Source organism: Anabas testudineus, chromosome 5 (genome assembly GCF_900324465.2).
Source record: "Anabas testudineus chromosome 5, fAnaTes1.2, whole genome shotgun sequence".
Classification (NCBI taxonomy): Eukaryota; Metazoa; Chordata; class Actinopteri; order Anabantiformes; family Anabantidae; genus Anabas; species Anabas testudineus.
The window spans coordinates 19,767,203-19,788,490 of record NC_046614.1 but is presented as its reverse complement, the minus strand read 5'-3'; the positions used below and the strand labels follow the sequence as shown (position 1 = coordinate 19,788,490).

General features: G+C 37.2%; 1 protein-coding gene across 2 annotated transcripts in view; it reads left to right on the top strand.

Annotated features, from left to right (window-relative positions):
• Positions 1–10,514, top strand: part of LOC113154172 (metabotropic glutamate receptor 4-like) — a 109,239-nt gene extending 98,725 nt beyond the window's left edge. For both annotated transcript variants that reach the window (XM_026348216.1, XM_026348215.1), the window contains 2 exons: positions 6,922–7,168; positions 9,927–10,514. In XM_026348216.1, the coding sequence (XP_026204001.1) occupies positions 6,922–7,168; positions 9,927–9,976 (297 nt within the window). In that variant the 3' untranslated portion in view covers positions 9,977–10,514. The remainder of the gene's footprint in view (positions 1–6,921; positions 7,169–9,926) is intronic.
• Positions 10,515–21,288: the final 10,774 nt, after the last annotated feature.

Here is a 21,288-nt window from a genome sequence, read left to right as displayed (position 1 = left end):
GTTTCTTGTTTCAAAATATATTAGTCACTCATGAATTATTATTGGAAGTGGAAAACTGTACACAGTGGCTGGGAGTTTCATTTTTATCAGTTTGAAAACTTATATTATTATCCTGAGGGGTGTTAAGGTAAGACGTGAAATGCAACACAGGAAAATGGAAATTTAACTTTATGGCAATGTTCTGCATTTTATCTCTTTCTTCGTCTGAGAGGGAATAATCATTGTAATATACTGTGTATATGTATAACTAAAGGACCGCATTCTACAATGTGGTTTAGTCAGACCATGTGGCACTAAGAGCATTTTCACACTCTAGCTCTTGTCCAAATCACGTGATGAGTTTCTAAACGTTGACATATTCCCCATGGTTCGGTTTCTATTCTCCAGCATGTTTTGGACGTCAGTTTGTATAATCCAGTCCTACAATTCATAGCTTTCGGTCCTGTTTTAGTTTGGCATGCTTTCGCCCCAGGAGGACCGCACCAGAGTAGGCTAATTGATTTAGATCAAGACCACGTCTTTTTGGGGGTCTTGGTGTAGTTGTTTTGATGTGCACCCGGCTGTGAATTGTGTTCACATTAGATAAAATAAACCACACCAAGAGGAAATGTTTTAGTGCCGTGTGCATCTGCGGTGTAAACATTGTTATGGCCCAGCACTGCCAAACATACAAATATTTAGTTTAAAAGTGAATCATTAGTGAAACAGCTAAATTACACAACTTCCTCAATCATTTCCTGGTTACGCATTTCCTTCGTGTTTGGCTTGAACAGAAGCTTCTTCATAAACCAAAAAATCCAACAAACCTGAAATGTCCTCATATCTCCAGTCACCTCTGTCTCTGTTGTGGCTCTCCTCTGCGTTTATTTTTGTACAAACAGTGACATTAATGTCAGAGTCATATATATTTTTAAACAAGCATGAATTCCAAAATTCTCCAATTTGTTTTGTCTGTACCTCAATGAAAAAGAATCAGTCACTTGGAGGCAATGGTAGACAGATTTTAAGAGACTTAATTTTTAGAGTCTTTAAGAGACTGTTAGAGTTGCACTGCAGTGCATTATATAAAGAGTTTTATTGTCTTACTCATTCATTTTAAATTGGGTGGCCAAAACATTAGAAACATCTCTTTAAATAAAGCTCTGTAGTACGGCTCTACCACCCACTACATTATCATATCATCATACACTGACTACAATAATAAACACTAAATTATCCCCTTTCTGAAGGTTTTAACAAAAACTGAGAAATCATTACCTTGTCAAAGTAGGACTTCCAGCAGAGCCACTATATTGCAGAACCTCAACAAGACCCCAGGTCTGAAAACAGATCAAGAGTCTCATTCAGAAGATGTTAAATACAAATCACAAAAAATGCTGAAAGGTTATTCAAACCCTTAATTTACCTGAAATATGTTTTTTAGCTTTAAAAGTGTCCTAAAGTCATATTTGTAATCACACACCCCTTTTTCTTACTTAAAGGTGGTTGCCAAGGAGGTGGATATCTTAAAAACACTGTAAAGCTACATGGTTACTGAAATGCAGAGGGGAGCCACATGTTCCAATGTATTAATAAATGTAAAAAGTATTAATACAATCCAAATGATATCTATTCTCTAGCAGTTTGTCCTGTCTTGGTAAGTTGCTGTTGTCTTTTGGTTCGTCACAAGCTTAGCCAAAGATAATGCCAGCATTGTTACACCACAAAGTGATATTTAAGCACATTTGTCTGTGCTAATATTCTTAGAATAAAGGTAATGCAACATACTGAAGGGCGACTGCAATTGACAGTTATTGTAATTTGACTGGGAAAACTCGCTGGCTTTCCGTAACCTAACCAATTGTCAGTTTTGCTGTGCTAGGCTTCATATGTGGGGGGGGGGGGGGGGACCAAACCCAGTGACTGATTGTCTGGAGTGTTACATAAACAATGTTCTTATTCAAGGAATTAACCCGTCAAAGCAAACACACCTCATAATCATCATACTGTAAATGACAGGCCCCAGAAAGCCTTACAGCCCACGTTGACACATCTTTCATAGCAATTAAATGCTCCACTTCCTCCGGGTCTTGATTTACCTTATCTAGCCGCCTATGTGCTCATCACCAGTTTTACAGCAGCCCTCTGCCTCATCATTACAGCACAGTCATTTATTTGTCATCTGGTGCCAGGATAAATGTAACGAATGCCATGGCAAGCTTTCTCTATCATTCAAACAGGGACATCTGGTTTATCTATGGAGCGTGAGCACCGAGCTGTAAGCTAGTTTTAGGAATAAATGACACCTGCTTACCTGGAGAAACTGTCTAAATCAGTGGCTGTCTCAAAGACAGAGGCAGGAGGAGGGACGTCGAATAATAGCGTGGATGGGAATGAGGATTCGGCACAATAGGCTCAGTTCAAATTCAATCAGCCCACACAAAGAGGTCCTGCTATTACGGGGCATGAATGGACTGATGTATTGAGTGGTGTTGTTTATTTCTCTATGAAGTCTCCATCACACTACTGGCACTGTCAACTTTACAACAAAAAACTGCTGTTAGTGCACTAGTCAGACAAAAAAGTGGGAGTTGCAGTGAGTTCAACAAGCCCAGATGTCAGACAGGAGTGTGCTTGTGACAGTGTGTGCTCTGTGTTCATCCCAGCTACCTGTTAACACCCAGTGGTTGTTATTTCTCCCTTTGTCTCTTTTCAGTCCAAAGATAAACAGCATTAGTCACTCTAATGTCCTCCAGGCCCAGTAATACATAATGATGATTGATGCTACAGAGCAGAGGGAGCTGAGCAGCATCTTGGACTTCAGAGAGGAGATGTTGTGTTCATTAGGCCTACAGCAGCACAGCTCTCTGGGTCTCGGCTGTTGACCTCCGGGTGCTCCAATAATGTGTGAACAGGCCCTAAAGCTAATCAAGGCCAAAGGATTGTGATCTTTCTAAATGGCATTCACCCATGAAGCTATATTATTGTGTCCCCTTAGGCTTCTATTTGTTTATTAGCTTAATTAGAGAGCAATTACAGTGTATTGTCATGCAGGAAGCCACTATTTCCATAGCATGCTGAGAAATAACGCAGTAGCTTTCTGTAGAATTGGGAATTGCGTAGTTTAAATGAACTTTGAAAGCTGAAGCAGATACACTCCAGAGTACCGGGTTAAAAATAGAGCACCGCATGTTTACATTCATTAACCTTTAAATTAATCTTACATTATCAGTTCTCACAGACACTCTCACTCAGGTGAGTTGCACTCTGTAGGCAGAGATGTGGGCTTTTCTCATCATATAGTATGTAGTCTTAGATTCTTGTTGTTGTCCCTCACAGCTATTTTGTCTAGACAGTGTTGCCATACACTGATCCTTGTAGGTTTTGCCTCAGCTAAGATTTGCAAGATTTTGCATATCTTTGACGTTTTTGATAGGAATGTGAGACGTACAACAACTTACTTTCATGAGCTCCGGCTGGTGCATGCTCAGGTCCACTGCAATCAGGAGAAAAGAAATTAATTAATTGAACATTGAAATTAGTCTAACATTAAAATAATTACTCAATTTGTAAGAAAATGTTATTCAGCTCTACAAGGCACTACAGTTGGAGTTGGATTTTATTTCCCATGGTTCTTTGATGCCATCAGATGAAGTACTATAGACTGAAGTTTATTGATTCCAAGTATGGGCTGGACAGTACTTAATTAGCACTTAATTATACACTGTCTTTTGTTACAATTGTACTGTGATTTTATGGTCACAATTCTTTGGAAAAAAAAAAGTTTAATAAAGAAATAAAAATAAGATTTACATTTTGAAATAGTCACCATTTCCCACAAAAAAACTTTTTGTAAGTGAATTGTAAATATCCAACTCTATCTTAATTATGGATGTAGTCATTTGGTGAAAAAAATTATGGTTATGTTTATATTGGCTAAATTACAAAATGTTAAATTACAGTTTTCTTCATATGAAGCTGAAAAATCTGGCCTTTGAGAGAATTTAATTGTGTTACAGTTACATTTTGGAGGATGGATGGATGGAATTCTGTTAATGTTTCAAGGAACATCGTGTATTGGGTTGAACTTTTATTTTATGCGACTTTAATTTAGATGTTTCATATTTTTTCTTAATATTTCTATGTTTTGTTTTCATGCCCTTGCCCTTAAAAGACGACATTTCATTTCAAATTAAATGATCAGTTCATGATTAGTTTCAGTCAAATGACAGAAATTAATCAACCAGATTTTTTGGTTTTAGTTTTTCAAATGTTAATTTCTTGAAAAAAATTGAACATTATGATTAGTATTTTCCACTGATCAAGACAATTCAATCAGAAAGTGATCATACATTCATTGAATAGTTAAAGTTAGATGCAGCCTGTACAATTTTTTAACTGAAACTGCAAATACTATAAATTTCACTTAACAAATTTCTATACATTGTACCGTGTTAAATCTAAAGCACTGATTTTAGAAAATATATGTATCTTTAAACTCATTTGAGTTCTATCCTACAGACCTATTTAAGATAACCTTTTTTAAGTAATATTTTCAACTAAGTTATTATTAGTTGAAATGCAACAGAGCATTTTTTCTGCTTATGGAAGTGACAGCTTGAGTTCAACAGTCGGTCCCTGAGGCAGCAGTGAACCGAGCCCAGAGCAGTTCACTGGTTAATGCTCCCTACAGCTTGGAGGGGACTACTGCAGCTGTCCCTCTATCTTACTGCATCCATTCTTCTCTTGGGCTACAGTCCCACAAGGTACCAGGGCTGGATGAGATGAGATGCAACCAGTCTGGAGGGAAAGCACCATAGAGAGTCACAAATAATACATAAAAACAAAAAGATATTCCTGTGGAGCTCAAATTTAGGAAGCCAAATGTCACTCTGCTTTGATGAAAAACCAGCAGGGATCTACCAAGGGTCACGCAGTAGTTGATGTAAATCTACTCAAAAGAAGATGCTACTTTGGAGGTCGACTCATATAAACTATTTACAGTTCAATGAATGAAAAGCCTTAGCCTATTCTAACAGCATGTGCATCAGAAACACAGCAGAAGGAAATGTTTCAAATGGAAAATCTACATGTGCCTTTCCTATAAAGAAAATACTGCACAGTATTACCCTTGTGGTCTTTTGAATGTAACATATTTAATATATCCCCCTGATATATAAGAACTGAAAGTATGCCTTATTAAAAGTCTTTAGTAGTGGAAAAATGTCTTCTGCTCAAGGCAGTATGAGAAATTTAAGATCGAAATGTAGTGATAGTTTTATTTGTGTCCTAGATACAGATAATGTGATAATAACTACAAAAAGAAAATTTCCAAATAAAAGGTAAGAAAATAATCAGTAGTTGCAAATTTAGAGTTGATAATTTTGGTAAATGTTAGATGTAATACTGTATAGTTTAATGGAAGACTATACATATACAGGGTTATTTCCATTATTTATAGTTATTTATCCATTTGCCTCCATACTACACAATTACAAATAGCTAAAATCAACAGTTGCAGTGTAAAATAATTGAAAAGAAAGACAGCACTGGTGTGCTTATTTGTCATTTGTTGTTGCTGGTACAAAATATGTATGTAGTTGCATTTAATAGAAGGACAGTCTGTGGACAGACGAAGCCAAGGTAACATGTGTGAAGAACTGCCTGAGATCCAAAGTATACATCTCCTTTATGATAAACCACAGTAGGGGTACAAGTTCAAGGGAGTACCTCGGAGACTGTAAGACAATCATACTGCTAAATCCACAAAGGAGACTGTAACAGCTAAAATAATGTCAGGTCTTGAGTGGTCAAGTCAGTCACCCAATCTGAACCTAATCCAAAGCCTGTCTTTTATAAGCGGTTAGGCCAGGTATAAGAGGATAGGGAGTACCCCTCAAAACAGGCATGAGCCATAGATGTCTAGAACACAGGCCTGGCAAAGGTATTACCAGTAAAAATACCCAGTCACCATCTAGAAACCTGTCAGTCTCAGTCACTGCACGCAAAGGATATGCCACAAAGTACTGAATGTGACTACTCTGATTTACTATTAATGTAATTTCTACATGGGGACACAAAACAGTTTCAAGTGCTTTAAGAGCTTAAGTTTCTTTTGAAGTGGTAAAACTATACAAGAGACCTAATGTGCATTTTAACATCCAGATGTTTACTTTGGTTATGTCAGTATCAGTTATTTCCTTTATCAGTCACACTGTAAAAGGTTGGGGCCTTATTTTAGAGAAAACCAGTGAAGTCTGCAATACCATTAAATTATAACTTCTGTAATACAAATTACAAGTTAGTAATTCCTCTCAGACGACCAGTCAAGCAGTCACAACATGGTATGATGTATAGAAGTTACACAAGCTTTCCTTCTTGAATGCTTCCCTGAAGATGAGTCATTAATTTGCTGAAGGTTTGCAAACAATTAAAATGAAATGAGTGAAAATGATAATCACTGTTGCCCTCCCCCCATGATTCAGACTATTTGAATATGTGTAAAAATTTCATGAGCTTGTTTCTTTTTTATGGGCCTGCCTGCTATGACTCAGAATAGGATCTAATCGACTGGTGTTAGCAAATCTGTGTTCGGTTTGACGTGATGGCCATAATAAAACTAGCACAGCAGAAAATTAAACAAACAAGGTGGCCTTGGCTGGTTCAGCACACGCACCATAAAAGCAGATGAGATACTGATTTAAAATAAGTTTCATCACATCACTTGCAATAAATAGTTGGAAGCCTTTATTGGTTACAGTAGACACTACTTCAACAACAGCTCGGCCAACCAACGGGTCATTGGATGCTCTAATTAAAACAACACACAGCCGATGTCACTTGTACTGTACAGGCCACTACACATCCACTCTATAGATAAATATGTAGCATCTAGTGCCAAAAAGTCTAAACTATTGTGTTGTGCATGTTTGCCTCTTGCAGATGTACATCCAAACGACCACGCTGACCATCTCTGTGAGTCTCAGTGCATCAGTGTCCCTCGGGTTGCTCTACATGCCCAAAGTCTATGTGGTTCTCTTCCACCCCGAGCAGAATGTGCCTAAGCGCACACGCAGCCTCAAGGCCGTGGTTACCGCTGCCACCATGTCCAACAAGTTTAACCCCAAGGCCGGACTCAGACCCAATGGAGAAGCCAAGACCGAGCTGTGTGAAAGCCTCGAAACACAAAGTAAGGTCATGAATGCTAATGAGGAAGAAAGCCTTTGACTAGGATTTTTTTTGTCCACCCCCTCAGGCATTTTTTGTCCTTCCATGTCTGTACATCAAACAAACTGATGCAGAAATAGGAAACAGAGTAAAAAGAGTACTTATTAACAGATGCGCATTATGTTATTTAATACTTCATTGAATCCATGAAGTGGATATATATTTTGCATCTCCGGAGGAAGTATTTTAAATGTGAGACGTTAACTTGGTGTTGGTATTTTTAAGGTTTTTAAAAGTGTCCAAAATAGAACATACAGATTTTTTCCACCTTGAGCAGGTTAATTATAAAGTTTAAAGTGTATTATAAAACATCATTCCCAAACCTTTGACCTAATGTAAAATTAATATATAGACCTTAAATATATTTTTTAATCCAGCCATTTATTTATGCAACAATTTTTTGGCTGCATTCAAGGTCATGCTTAATGATTAATTTATTACAATATATTATTAGAAATTAGTGTTAGATACTACTGAGAAGTACTGGAAATTATATAGTTGGTCTGTAATTCTAGGCCATGTCATTCCTATACTGGATTTTGTTTTCAAATCTTTATGCTAGTATTGTCATAAAACATGTATTAAATTCTATTCTTTGTAGCATTACAAAATGGGACATTTCTGAATGCTGAAAACTGTAGAAACCTGGTTATGTTATTTTGTCTTTTTTGTTTTACAGCATGATTTTCATTACAGTGAACTGAATTTAGTAGGTGAAACTTGACACATTCCCCATAGTTAAAATTCACCTTCTTTCTGTGACTATTATTCGCTCTACTTACACCCCAGCAATGTTTAGACTAGTACTCAAATAGCTGCCATTGCTTCCAGCCAAGAAATAGTTAGCTACAGCGTGTAAAGCAATCTGTACACTCTGTGCAAATGAAATGGGTTTTGTATAGATTACAAAATAACTTAATGACATGTCAATTAGTGAGAATGTCAGTTAGACAGAGCCAGCTAAGATAAGCCAATCGACTGTTGGCTTTAGTCTCAATGTCAAACAACAAAGTATTCAAGCTATGATCGAAACTGTTTGTTGCTTGTAGAGCAAAAGAAGAAAGATATTCTAACATACTGTCTAGAATATGATTGTGTCTAAGAAAAAGAAAAAAAACTAACTCTGGAACCAGCAAACATTTAGCAATAATGCTTAAAGTGGCCATATTATGCTAAATTTAGGTTTTATATTTCATTCTCCATTGATCCATTAAAGATTATTTTTAACTTTTATAAGTTAAAAAAGAGCAAATACATATTTAGCATCCAACTCTGTTTTGATTGGGCATCTCACTAGCAGCCAGCATGCATAAACACACATTCACCTCCAGCCTTGGGTTTCTGACGACGTGTATCGTGGGCACTCGAGCATGATATGAGCCCTTTAAAAATAATTACTAAATTATGAGCTATCAAAGTGATGTTTTGTTTTGTTTTTTCAATGAAGTAATACTGTGATTGCATCAACTAATATTTTCAGGTGTAATTTGGTGTTAATCTGTTTTTGCAAAAACAAAACACTGTGAAAAGAATTAAACTAATTAGCCAATCAGAAAAAAAGTAAAATCTTAATATGGTTTAAGATGGTATTACATTGAGTTTAAACTCACTGTACCCATCTGAATATCTGAATATCTATAAATGTTCTATGTACTGTAGCAGTGACACAGTCTGAATTTACAAGTAAAGTAAATAATGACTTCAGCAACTGAATCAGCAGAAATTACTCATAACCATCTTCTTCAGCCTGCTGGGGCAGGGAAAGGTTCTAATCAGTTATGTCTGTCAACAAATACATTTTCTTCTGTGTTGTTTTTATCAATATACATGAATCTTATCTATTGTCACACATTTTACTTTTTACTCCTTTCTCTTTACACCATCACAGTGAGAAATGTTTCCTTTGATAAATGAAAAAAAGCAGACATTATATTTATTGTTACATAAGAAGCAGAGATCAATATAAACTCAAACAACAATACGCTGTAGTAACTATGGCTGTCTGTGGTGAGACCCATCAAAATAGCTGCTTGTAAACACATGCGCAACATCAATTCCTATCTCTCTTTAAGTTTCTGTTAAGGGTTAATAGGGACTTTTGTTAAAATAAGTGTCAAGAAGGCAAAAACACAGAATTGATAGCCAGCATCAATTTCTACTGATGGGGTTACCGTTTACAGGGGCGGTACAGTGCATGGCTATTTGAATAAGCGCCATTTGTCATTGTCATCGCCAGTGTGGATATATGGCTTGATGAAATTGAAAAATTCCTATCTAGGCCAGCTCCCACAAATGCCGAGATCTGGTGGCGATATGTCAGGATTTATGTGCTCCACCTCAGCAAATCAGCTAACACCGTCTGGGGAGACAACTGGAAAGTTGAGGCCTGATAGCAGAGAGTAAAGGAGGTGATGAGGTGGCAGTGCACTTTACATAACCACACAGCCTCTGTCTGCTGTAGGTAATACAACATATATATTTAGAGTAAAAAATGGCCAGAGAGCTACATAACCTTCAGGATTACTTGCATTTTTTCACTGCTACCACATGAGAACAGGTCAACAACTGAACACAAATGTTCTATCCATTTGTCTCACACTTTCACCAGGAAAACAGGATGAAATAAAAACACCCACACACATAGTCTTCCTCATTTCATTAGTTATATTAGCTTACTTTGACTCCATTTTAACTCACAATCTCTCATTCTTCTCTTTCAGGTTTCTCAACAAAGCAAACCTATATCAGCTACAGCAACCATGCAATCTAAAGGATTCCGTTTCCTGTCCTAATTCAGGATTTGCACCCTGATGGAAAGAAAAAAAAAACATGCAGTGGGATTTCACATGATCTGTGAAATAAAATGGATGTATCATTGCACGGGTGAAGATCACAGAAGCATTGCCCAAAGATGTGACGTGATGAGGAGAGACCACAAAGATGTGCAGGGATGGACAAAACAGGGGACCAGAACAGATAACAGTATAATTGTAAGGTTCCATCTTCTGTCTGCCTCACAAGAATACACACACACAAAAAAAAGAAAAATATTTGCATGGCAGAGGCCTGGAGACTGAAGGATGGAACTTTCCTTTTGAGTGTTTACATTTCAGCTATGCCCTCTTTCAAAGACTTCTCTGTCATCGTGAGCAGCACTGACTGAAACTGAACTAAAACCAAGAATATGTTCAGGTGTTATTAATGTTGTCTGCCAGTTCTGAAAACTATAATTAATCTTAAAATCCTCAATGAGTCATAAGGGATTAATCAACACCAAAAAGGCATGAAAATACAGTCCATGGATTTTTAAGAGGGGCTTGTGTTTCTTTTTTTTATTTTTAAATGTATTTCAGTCTTATGAGTCAAACAACTGGAAATGATGATCATCTCAACAATGCAACAGATCTGTACGGGACTCCATGTATTTTATTTCCTCTAGGTTTCCAATGAGTTTAAAGGAAGGACTACACATAGAAGATGGTCTCTGCCAATTTTGAGCATGCCAGTTTCAACATCCTGTGTTGTGTTGTTAAAAAAAAATGAAGAAAAAATAATATCTTTGGAATGCGTTTAAACTCTGTTGCAGCGTTGTTAACAATTGTTTGGGCTAAGGCCTATTGTACGTTAAAAACTGTTCTCAAATGGTGAAGGTCTAGTGAGTGATTGTTTATCTGTGCTTAAGTGAGGCCATGACTTGTATTACCAGCTAGCCCAAGGCTGCCACTGCCCTCCGTGCTACCTGTATGTGCTTTGAAACAGAGGCTCGTGGTTAAAATAAACACTATTTTAGCCAGGAGATCTTACTGTAAGCTGTCATCCAGGATGCTCCCCATCACTGCCACAAGCAACTCTCTTGGTCACACGTAGTATAAGGGTAAGCCTTAACTGTACAGATCCATTAGGAGACGAATTAAGATGAAGTATGCCCTTGAGAGGATTGTGCAAAATGCCCTGAAGCTGATATCCATAATGGACCAGCTACTGAGAAAATTGATTACCATACATGTCCTTCTCAGGCACTCTCACAGTAAAAAGAAGGTGTCAGGAAGTTGTAAGGCTTTTCAAGAAATGAAAATCTAATTGCAATGGTATACAATATCTATCATCCTCAGCTCACTGAAGAGATTAATAGTTGGCTTTGTGCAGTATAAAAGCCCTCTAATGTCTTGGGAAAAACATTGCGGGGTCATTTGTGTTGTGAATTCAATGCTGCTTTTCATGCCTCCCTCTGTATTACTTTCAACACCATTTGTGTTGCAGAATAAAATGTGAGTGCTGACCAAATTAAATGGCAAGTTAATGTATGTTATTAAATAGATTGATGATGTCTGCTTTATGTCCTGACATATCCTAAAATTGGGGAAAATGTACAAAAAGATACAGTGCCTGGCTATCTGACTATGTATTTGTAAAACCTCATGTAAACTAATGAAGTGTGTGAAGCATGTTTAGTTTTTTTATACAAAATTTTATTTCTATTAAAAATGTTTTCAAACTTCACCGTCCAATTTTAGGTCTGTGTGGCTCAGGAAAGGTCTATTGGCCTCTTTTACGAGTTAATATGTTCATTAAATTGATCCTTTTGTTGCCAAAAAAATCAAGAAATGTCCCCTAACAAGTTATTCCTATCAATGCATGTCATGTACTGTACTGTATGTTGCCTGATTGGAAAAAGACAATGATGCATTAGCAAACTTATATTATCCTCCCTAAATGATTGGCAGCATTTACTTGTGAGCGTGTGTGTATATTATTCCTGTTGTAAGGAAATAGTACCGAACAAATACAAGCTTGTCAGACCTAAAGAAAAAAGACAATGGCTGCCATCCTCTCAATAATATGTTGCCACAGTTGCTCTGATTATAGCACTAGAAGGACAGGGAATTGGTGGAAAGAAACATCAAATTATTTAAAATGAATGGTTAGCTGCTACTTGAATTCAAGGCCTCTACATGGAACAAGCTCTTACGATCTATCATCTTCTCCACGCCTCCCTGATACTGTGAGCCCTCTATACAAAAGGCTTGGAAATAACAATTGTTGCATAGGGTGCTAAATGCACGCCCAAGTGTGCATTGCAGTGGATTACTGCAATGTGCAGAGCCAAGTATATATCATCTTCACACAGCAAAGACAGAATGAGGTGTCTGCAGTGCCACAGCCTCAGGAGACTTGCAAGGTTCTGTCTGACATGCACACTTGTTGATGATTGTTTTTTTTTCCCCTTTTGTTTGAAGATAAGTAGAAATATCTCATGTCAAATGTGTCAAAATAAAGTACGCTTAGTAACAGAAAAACAATTAAACCTTCAAAGATGTACAACCATTTATAGTATGATTAAAACTATGGAAAAAATTGAATTTTACTATTGTAATTCTCTTCTGCTCTCAGCAAATCCTTACTGCAGGCATTGTGTCCAGCACCACTGTGGAGAAAGATCTCTTTTCTAACTAATAAGAGAAGGACAAGATACTGACACAACCTTGTTCATATATTTGAGACGCGATGTGCTTTGACCATGAATTTCACTATGTTATAGTATGTCACAAATACTTTAAATGTAGATTGATTAAGAATATAGAAAAAAGAGACAGGAAGAGCAACACAGACTTACTGAATTACTACTATAAGCAACACTACAGGAAGAAAAAAACTTTTGAAATTATGGCACCAGCAGAATTTTTTAGCTCCAGTCAGTGGAGACCTGGGTTTCTTCAACTGAAGACTTTCCTGCCAACTGTGGAGAAAGCAGACGAGTATGTTTTTTTTTTTCCAAAACTGCTGGTCCCTCTTTGCCTCAGTGCTTCTGAGCCTGAAAGTCAACAATTTATTATAGACTAGAATTTGTAGACGTTTGAAAGCATAAGAGTGAAATACATTCAAAACCTAATTTTAGTGGGCAGCTTTAATGATGCAACAATTGAGGGATTCAAACCAATCTACTTATCTGGGGAGATACAATTAGAGATAGACAGGGGCCTGAGAGGTTTACCACCTAAGTTGATGACTTATCTGAACTAATAGCACTTTGAAATGTAGAAGTAGCCTACACCACATTGTTGCAAATGTGATCTTATTTTGTTAAATTAAGCTACAGGATCCCACCACAAAACACATTGCTCTTGAATGTAAACTCCTCTTTATCATCACTTATGTGACCACAGTGGTGATGACAGAGTAATGGAATAAATTAATTCAATTTTAGCCTTGACAGCAGTGGGAAATATTAACATGAGCACACACAAAACCCACCACCCAAGGACTGGATCACAGTGTAATTATTAATCCTTTCATATGGTCTTGAAATGGTCTTGGCACACTCTTCTAAAACGATAGAACCATGTCAAAGTCCCTAAAAAGTGTAAATACCAACCCTCTTCTCTCACAGGAAAGCTCTGAAAAAGTAATTTAATTTGGCTTCAGTTTTAAATTCCAATTTAATTCCATTAACCATTCAAACTGACTGAAGTGGATAGGGAAAGTCAAAACTATCTTTATCAGCAATGCTGTGCAAGTATGAATAGCTAAACAGATGAACTCGGTATAGCTCCTTCCCATGTGCAGCTCAAAATAATATAATACAACTGCCCTCAGGTGACAGAATAAGCACTAGAGCACATTTGTCTAGAACTGAGCACGAATATGCAGCAGGATTGAGAGAAGCAACACAGTGATGTTTCTCTCGAGGGTCCTCTGACGGAGCTCTCCGAGTTATGGAGCAACACTGTTGTATACCATCATAAACAGACTCAACCACTGACGGTGGCTGATTTGCTACAGGCAAGTCACTAAGGACAGACACAGAAGAGCAAACTTCAAGGTAAGAAGCCACTTTGAATGAAGATATAAAGAAAAGAAAAAACACGGAAAAGTAGAACCACAGGTAAACACAAATAAATTAATAAATAATATGTCTGAATGGCGGAATCACAGCTTAACATTTTTTTTTTATATTTAAACATTCAGCTAAATTTTCATTCATCTTTTTGTCTTTGATAGTGACAAGGAATCAGAGATATGGTACTGTAGCTTATACACGGTGCATAAACTATGTTGCTAGGAAACAGTACCTCATGAATATCCTGCAGTTATGGCACAATGAAAGGAGTAATATTCTGATAATTCAGTGACTGGGTAAAAGCAAAATGTTGGATAGGTACCTGTCTACAGGATGAAAAATACAAAGGACTCAGATGCACTAAAGAGTTTACCTATTGTTTATATTGTGCAAGCAGTGTTTTATAGTCACATGCACTTCACAGCTGTTTTTGTTTTTTTTAAGTTTCCACTTATTCTATACTAAAATTAATATGCATCAGAGAAGCACACACATGAAATCTCTGGGAGGATAACAATACTAGATAATTGTCGTGTTGTGGACATGATAACATAACAATCTTGCAGTTACTGTACAAAAATCAACAGGATGATGAAGACCAGGCTTTATTTTCTCACTATCAGTATATTTCTTTTGTAAGGAATCTATAATTAGTTTAGTTGAACAACAACATGAGCAAAACATTTTAAAGAAAATGTTCTTCCATCAAAGGCAGCCATTCCTCCATTTTTTTTCTCACCCATTTCGTGCATTAGTCCGTCTCTCAGTACTTTCAAACCTCTCTTACATATTTATGTCACAACTGATTACTTTCATTGTTTCATTTAATAAAAGCTAAGCAATTACCTGAAACAGCTAGGCACTGTAGTTTCTAGCAAACACGACTCAAAGTGAAGTAATTAATGTATTTGTTGTATTTATTTTGAGTTTCACTCATGTACGACTGTGACATTATTATACTTGTGGTGTTTATGCGGAGTCACCGAAGAAATGCAGTTTTTGTAAATGTTCCACATTATTAAACATCACTATTCGCTTAAAATAAAGAATATTTTTTCTCATTTAATGTAGAATAATTTGTCAGCCACTGTTCTAATTTGCATCTTCATATATATTCAAATTCCATATTATGTGTTTAAATGATTTCATTTACTTGAAAGGGACTAGTTACACTGAAAGACTTAAAAGGTACATGTATTGCAGCCTACCAGAGTAAGTAGTAGTATTACCATTACCTAAAGTATGACCATCTTTATCAGAGGACATATTACATCTTTGTGTTTTCTGCTTTACCTATAATATTTGTGTTCCTGTGTGTACATAGCAGCATCTCTTATTCTGTTTCTGTTATTATGAAACATACGTAACTGTCATCCAAAACATGAAAAGATGTCATTAGTTTTAAAGAGAGCATAGCTGTTGGTCCGTAACACACAGGCAGCAATCAGCTCAACTGTGGAGTCCACTGAGTGATGTGTCTAATTGAGCCCCAGGGAAGCTGGGAAACCAGACAAGAGCTGTATGTAGAGATCCTCAGGTTAAAGAGAGACACTTGGGTAACATGTTTTCCTCAGGGAGGGGAGAAAATACAAGTGTGAGGAGGTGGGCAAAGCCTTTACAATGAAACTAGGCCATCCTAACAAGGACTGGGAAAGACTATGACAGAAGAATACAGAGCCTGGTATACCGCAGCCAGGATCTCTCATACCCACTGCCAATATTGCTTTCATTTGCTATGCATCATTTCACTCTCTCCTTCAAGCTTTGCCGTTTGCAAATACATAACGATGTTGTATGGTACATGGTACATGATAGTCACTTCAAGCATCTGGATCAGATTCATATTCTGATAATGACAAAAAATAAAAAAAGTTTAAGCTAGAGTAGAAACAACAATAGAATAGTATACGTTAGCACTGACATGCTATTCCTTATATTCATGCTTTATTTATGTTTTATTAATGTTTAATGGTTTCATTTATTCATATTTTATGGCAATTGAATTTCTATTTCTGAATCAACACCTCTCTTTTGGGCACCACCATACGTACTTATTTGGAATGGAAATTATATTCTGACAAACATTATACACACATCAAATGTTGTGAGACGGTGCATTGTAATTGTTAGTAGTGTATCTCAATAACTACTGATTAGAAGGGATTTCAATGATTGATCCAGAAATTTCCTTTAATAACACCCATACACCAACAATTCCCTTTTAAAATCAACTAAATGAATTGGTATCAAATAGGTGCACTCAAAAATAATTATATTCATGTCGTTTGACTTAAACTACTGTGCATTGCTACGTCAAAGACCTTGTAGCATGACCGTGGATTTGTCGCCCTGCTAGACACCTAAAGTCAGATGTTTCCCTACAAAATGTGATCTGCTGTATCTAGACTCCTGCAAGTGGTTTATCTACTGTATGAGTTACACAACAGACAAGAAAAGTACATTGATTTATCAAAGTAGAGTCAAATGTTATCCTATCTTCACAACAGCAAGTTGCAGTTAGTGAAGCAGTGGGCATTTTGAACTTTCTTGGGTCATCATCACAGTGACTTGTAATACCTGCTGGCCACAGGGAAAACTATTCCTCCAACACTACACACTACTTCTTGTTAAAAAATAAAAACCTCCCAATACAAAGGCAGCCACACAAACACACTAGCTGTTATCATGTTGTTAAAGCTCTACACTCACACTTACACTCAGCTATTTGAAAGCTACTGTATACTCCCCTGAATTTGTTATTGCACTCAATATATCCACAAATCCACACATTCTCTCCCTGCTTGCTGCTGATATTTTAAAACCTCTCATTCACTGTGGAAACATGCTTCCAGTCTGGCCAAGCAATAAAAATGAAACTGCAGAAGTGCTAAATGTTACATAAATATCGCATACACAGCAGAAAGGCATTGTTCTCCCTGACCTGAATTTGGGAAACCATCTCTGCTCGTCTCACATGTAACTCCTTTTGACATCTTTTAGTGGACAGTATTATAATTATTACAGCTGTCTTCTTGTATTACAAAAGCACATAAAATAATAAAATATAAAAAAGGCAATTTCTTCATGTAGAGGTGATTAGACAACCTAACATTAAGGATTATACTGTTGACTGGCTCGATTTTTGTTTTGTTTGTTTTAGTTTTTTTCTTGTAGCTGAAATCTCTCAGGGCACATCTCATTCTTTTGTTGCACCTTGCTCCTCCTTTCTTCTGCTGAGCAAGAGAAAATAGCAGCAGCAGCAGGAGGGGAGCTATTATTAATGTACAACTGAAGCCCAACAAACCACATAACGTTACTGTAAAGAAACCATGCACGCTGAAACATTCACACTTATAACCAATCCTACCAGTTTATGACAGAACAAAAACTGAAGGTTTAGAAAATTAAATATATATATATACAAAAGAAAAGAGATCTGTTCTTTGGAGCTGTAAGATTTCATTAGTAAAGGTTTGGGACGAGTAACACATACATTGTTATTCAAAGCAGCATTTTTATATGAATGTAATAATTACAACAATAATAATCTTTATTCTTTATAAAGGTATATCATATTGTCCATTGGCCTTAAGAATTACCAGAGATTTTTACATTTTAGCTATGTCTTCCGAAATTCCAAGTTATGTTCCAGAAAACACAAAAATGGAAAGTTCCTTAACAACTGGGGAAGTTTTATCTGCTGATCATCATGTAAAATCGCTTGAAAGTCCCATTGATTTCCAATGTCAGGACAGAACTGGGAATGACTGCATGTGCATAGTTAATAATCTTACACTAGCACGACAGCAGAGTGGTTAATGTTTCCACCTCAGCGCTAGAAGTGGGTTTTTCTGTGTAGAGTCTGCACGCTCTTTCCACACCCGCATGGATTTTCTCTGGTTTCCTTCCACAGTTCAAAGACAGATGAGGTCAACTGGTGGCTCTAAACTGCCTGTAAGGGTGAATGTGAGTTAGTTTAGTTGTCTGTCTCTTGATGCTCCATATGTTAGACTAGCACCCTGTCCTGGAGTGTACCCAGTGGGACAATGTGCACCTCTGGGACCCTTAACAGAATAAGTGGATCTCTCGGGCTGCCAATATTTGATCAGCATTTACATTTTAGTCATTTGGCAGACACTTTTATCCAAAGCAACTTACAAGGGAGGTACAAGGCAGGTAAGCATAAGGTCGTCTTGCCTAAGGACCCCAACTGGAGGTAGGCCACGACTGGGATTCAAACCTCAGTCTCCCACATGGAGGAGAGTGATCTTACTGCTACACTATGCAGACGGTAAAATCTTTCCATTGCTTGAACTTAAGATCATACTTTTTATTTTAAGTATGCTAATGTTGAATGCAGTTATCAGGCCAATGAATAAGAAGCAGCCACAGAAACTTTCCAAGGTACAATATGTGTGTGTGGTGCTACTACTTCATAGCACAGTAACGAAGCAGGCTGTGAATTAAAATAGCAAATAAGTCACAAGGCTGGATTGGTGGGGTGATTGCATGGTTTGTATAACTAATGGCACGACAAAGTGGACAAAGAGTACTCAGGGAAGATCCAGATTTGTCTTTTCCCATGAGGGACACTATAACAACTTAGTTTGTATGGACTTTGCTAAGAAATAGGTCAAGTCTAGATAGAGGTGAACTAAATCCCTGAAGCTGTTATAGATCATGATTTATTGCAAGCCATTCAACCCCCTCCCCACCACAGTGACACTGTGGATGACACTGTAAGTAAATGTGATGCATAGGCTAAAAAAGCACTCTACTTTTATAAAACAGAAGGGTGTCTGGTCACGTAGAGGATGGGAGCTCATACACTAATATAAGGACAGAGAAAGCACAAGATGCAGAAGAGGAAACTGGTCCTCATTTTTAGTGTAGTCCCACTTTCTAGGCACAGAATCAGAGTGGCCCACCTTATATGACCACTCACGCGTCAACGAATGTGGCAAACACTGGGCTCCATCACACATTATTCCTCCTATAGGAAAGATTTAATGGCAAAAAATATGTGCTTTTCCAGTGATGCAGGCCAGCAAAAACGTCAAGATAATGAACCAGAGGAGGAATCTACTGGAGACTCACTTTTATACCACAGAAACTATTAGAAAGATGGAGCTTTTAAAGCTTCTATTGAGATTATTGAATCCACAAAACAGGAGATTGTTGTTGACATAACTCCTAAAATGACTTTGCATTGTGAATCTTCAATCCAAAATAATGCTAATCACAAAACAGGGTGATTATAAGTCACACTTTACCTGTATCTAATTTCTTTTTTTTTACCCCTTGAAGACAGGAAGACAACGTGTGACTTCATTTGTGATTTGTGATGATGTGAATACTGACAGTATTCATTATGTCTTACCATCTGTTGCTTTATAGGTAGCAAATGTTTGTGCTACCTATGCTGCTCAAGCCTGTCATGGACAGCTGACCCCAAAGCTTTGCATGCCCTGTATATTCTGTGTGGTGGTTAGTTCATAACAACAAACAAATTAGTTGTGTTCTTGTCATTTCAAAGTCAAACCAGCCCTTGCTGTGTCTATATTTAGTGTCATGGTGCGGTTTGTTCTTTGAATTCTAACTTCAGTCATGTATACGTAGACAGCTTCACTTACTTAACTTGTGGTGAGGCGATCATGTAGGCCTATGGCAGAATACCGCATGTGCTCTCAGTCCGTACATGCAGTAGTCTGTCCAATGAAGGTACATGATGCAGTAAATATGTGCAACACTTTACTTACTGAACAACTGCACTTTCACATACTTTTTTATACACTTTAATAAATTCTATTTTCAAACTCAAGGGACTGAATGGTGTTTTAAAACCTTCTCAGATCCCTCTGCTAGGAATAAAATTTGTAAAGGAAAAATTGAAGCCTTTATTTGGTTATTATTCATATTGAGTTTCATTTTCGGGTTACACTGTTAAAACAGTGTCAGAAATTGCAGCATACAAAGAGCTGATCTGAATTTCTCAAGGCTTTGTGTTTGAATCTCAACATTCAAAACATTTTTTTTAACTTTTCATATCATAGCTCACACTTTCATTACTTTTCTTTGACCTTTGAAATCCTAACTCTTGATTTCTGATATGTGTATGTGGTTTTTTACCAAAAGTACTAGGGGCCTGTGGATCTATGACCTTCCTTTAAGGTCACAACTACATTTCTATTGAACCTGCTACACCACATGCTGAACAAAGATTTTCATTTTCTACATTAATTTTTTTACAGGTTTCAAACCTAAAGCTGATATAGCTGTTGGGAATATAACTCTATACTTTTTTTCCCCAAAGAAGCAGGAAAAAAACATGACACTATTGCTCTTGCCTTGAGGCAAATATTAAATTCACCACTGGGTCCAAGGAAATTCTTCAAATGCTAAACTAAATGTATGTTCAGCAACCTGTGACAAATGCTATTAGTCATGAAGTCCCTCTGATGTACAGGGTCTGAAAACAGGGTTTCATCAAGTCTTATCCAACCTAATCACTTGGAGTTTCAAATCTTGAAAGTACACAAAGGTAGAAAAGGCCTCCTTCCATCACTTAATTTGTCGCCTCAAGGCCTCACCACTGTGAGTGTGCAATTATGGTGACAAAAATATATAAAAATAAAAGACACAAACATCAATGTTTCTGTTTCTTCTCACAAGGGAAGGCATACTGAACAAAACAACAAAAATGGAGTGTGAAGAATAATGGCTTATAAAGCAAGATATCCTGCACCAGTCAAAAGCCACTAACAGCTGGTTAGACAGTGAACTGAGGTGCTGAGCCACACATCTACCGTGGAAGTAATGGGCACACTTGTGGTAGTCATACTGTCCTTCATCAGGATCCTAACCACACTAGTCCTCAGTGATGTGTCAATTAAGTGAGTGGAATAAGAGAAGGCAGTCTGGTCTCTATGCTCAGTGCAACACGTCTGCAGCAGAGCCAAATACAGTGCAAATAAAAATGACATATTTCAGCCTACTAATTATCAACCACCATCTGCATAGCGTCTGTGGGATTATGATGATTTGTTTGGGGAATCCGAGATGGCACGGCACAACAACAAAGGATATCAATATTACAGTGACGATCTGTGTCGTCACTTTCCATATGAAAACACTGACACATCATGGCATCGTGTAATGGTTAAAAAGCGGCTAACCCTAGCTCCAGAGTTATCACACAAACAAGAGAGTGGTTTAAACTTTCTCATAGAACTCACAGAAAAAAA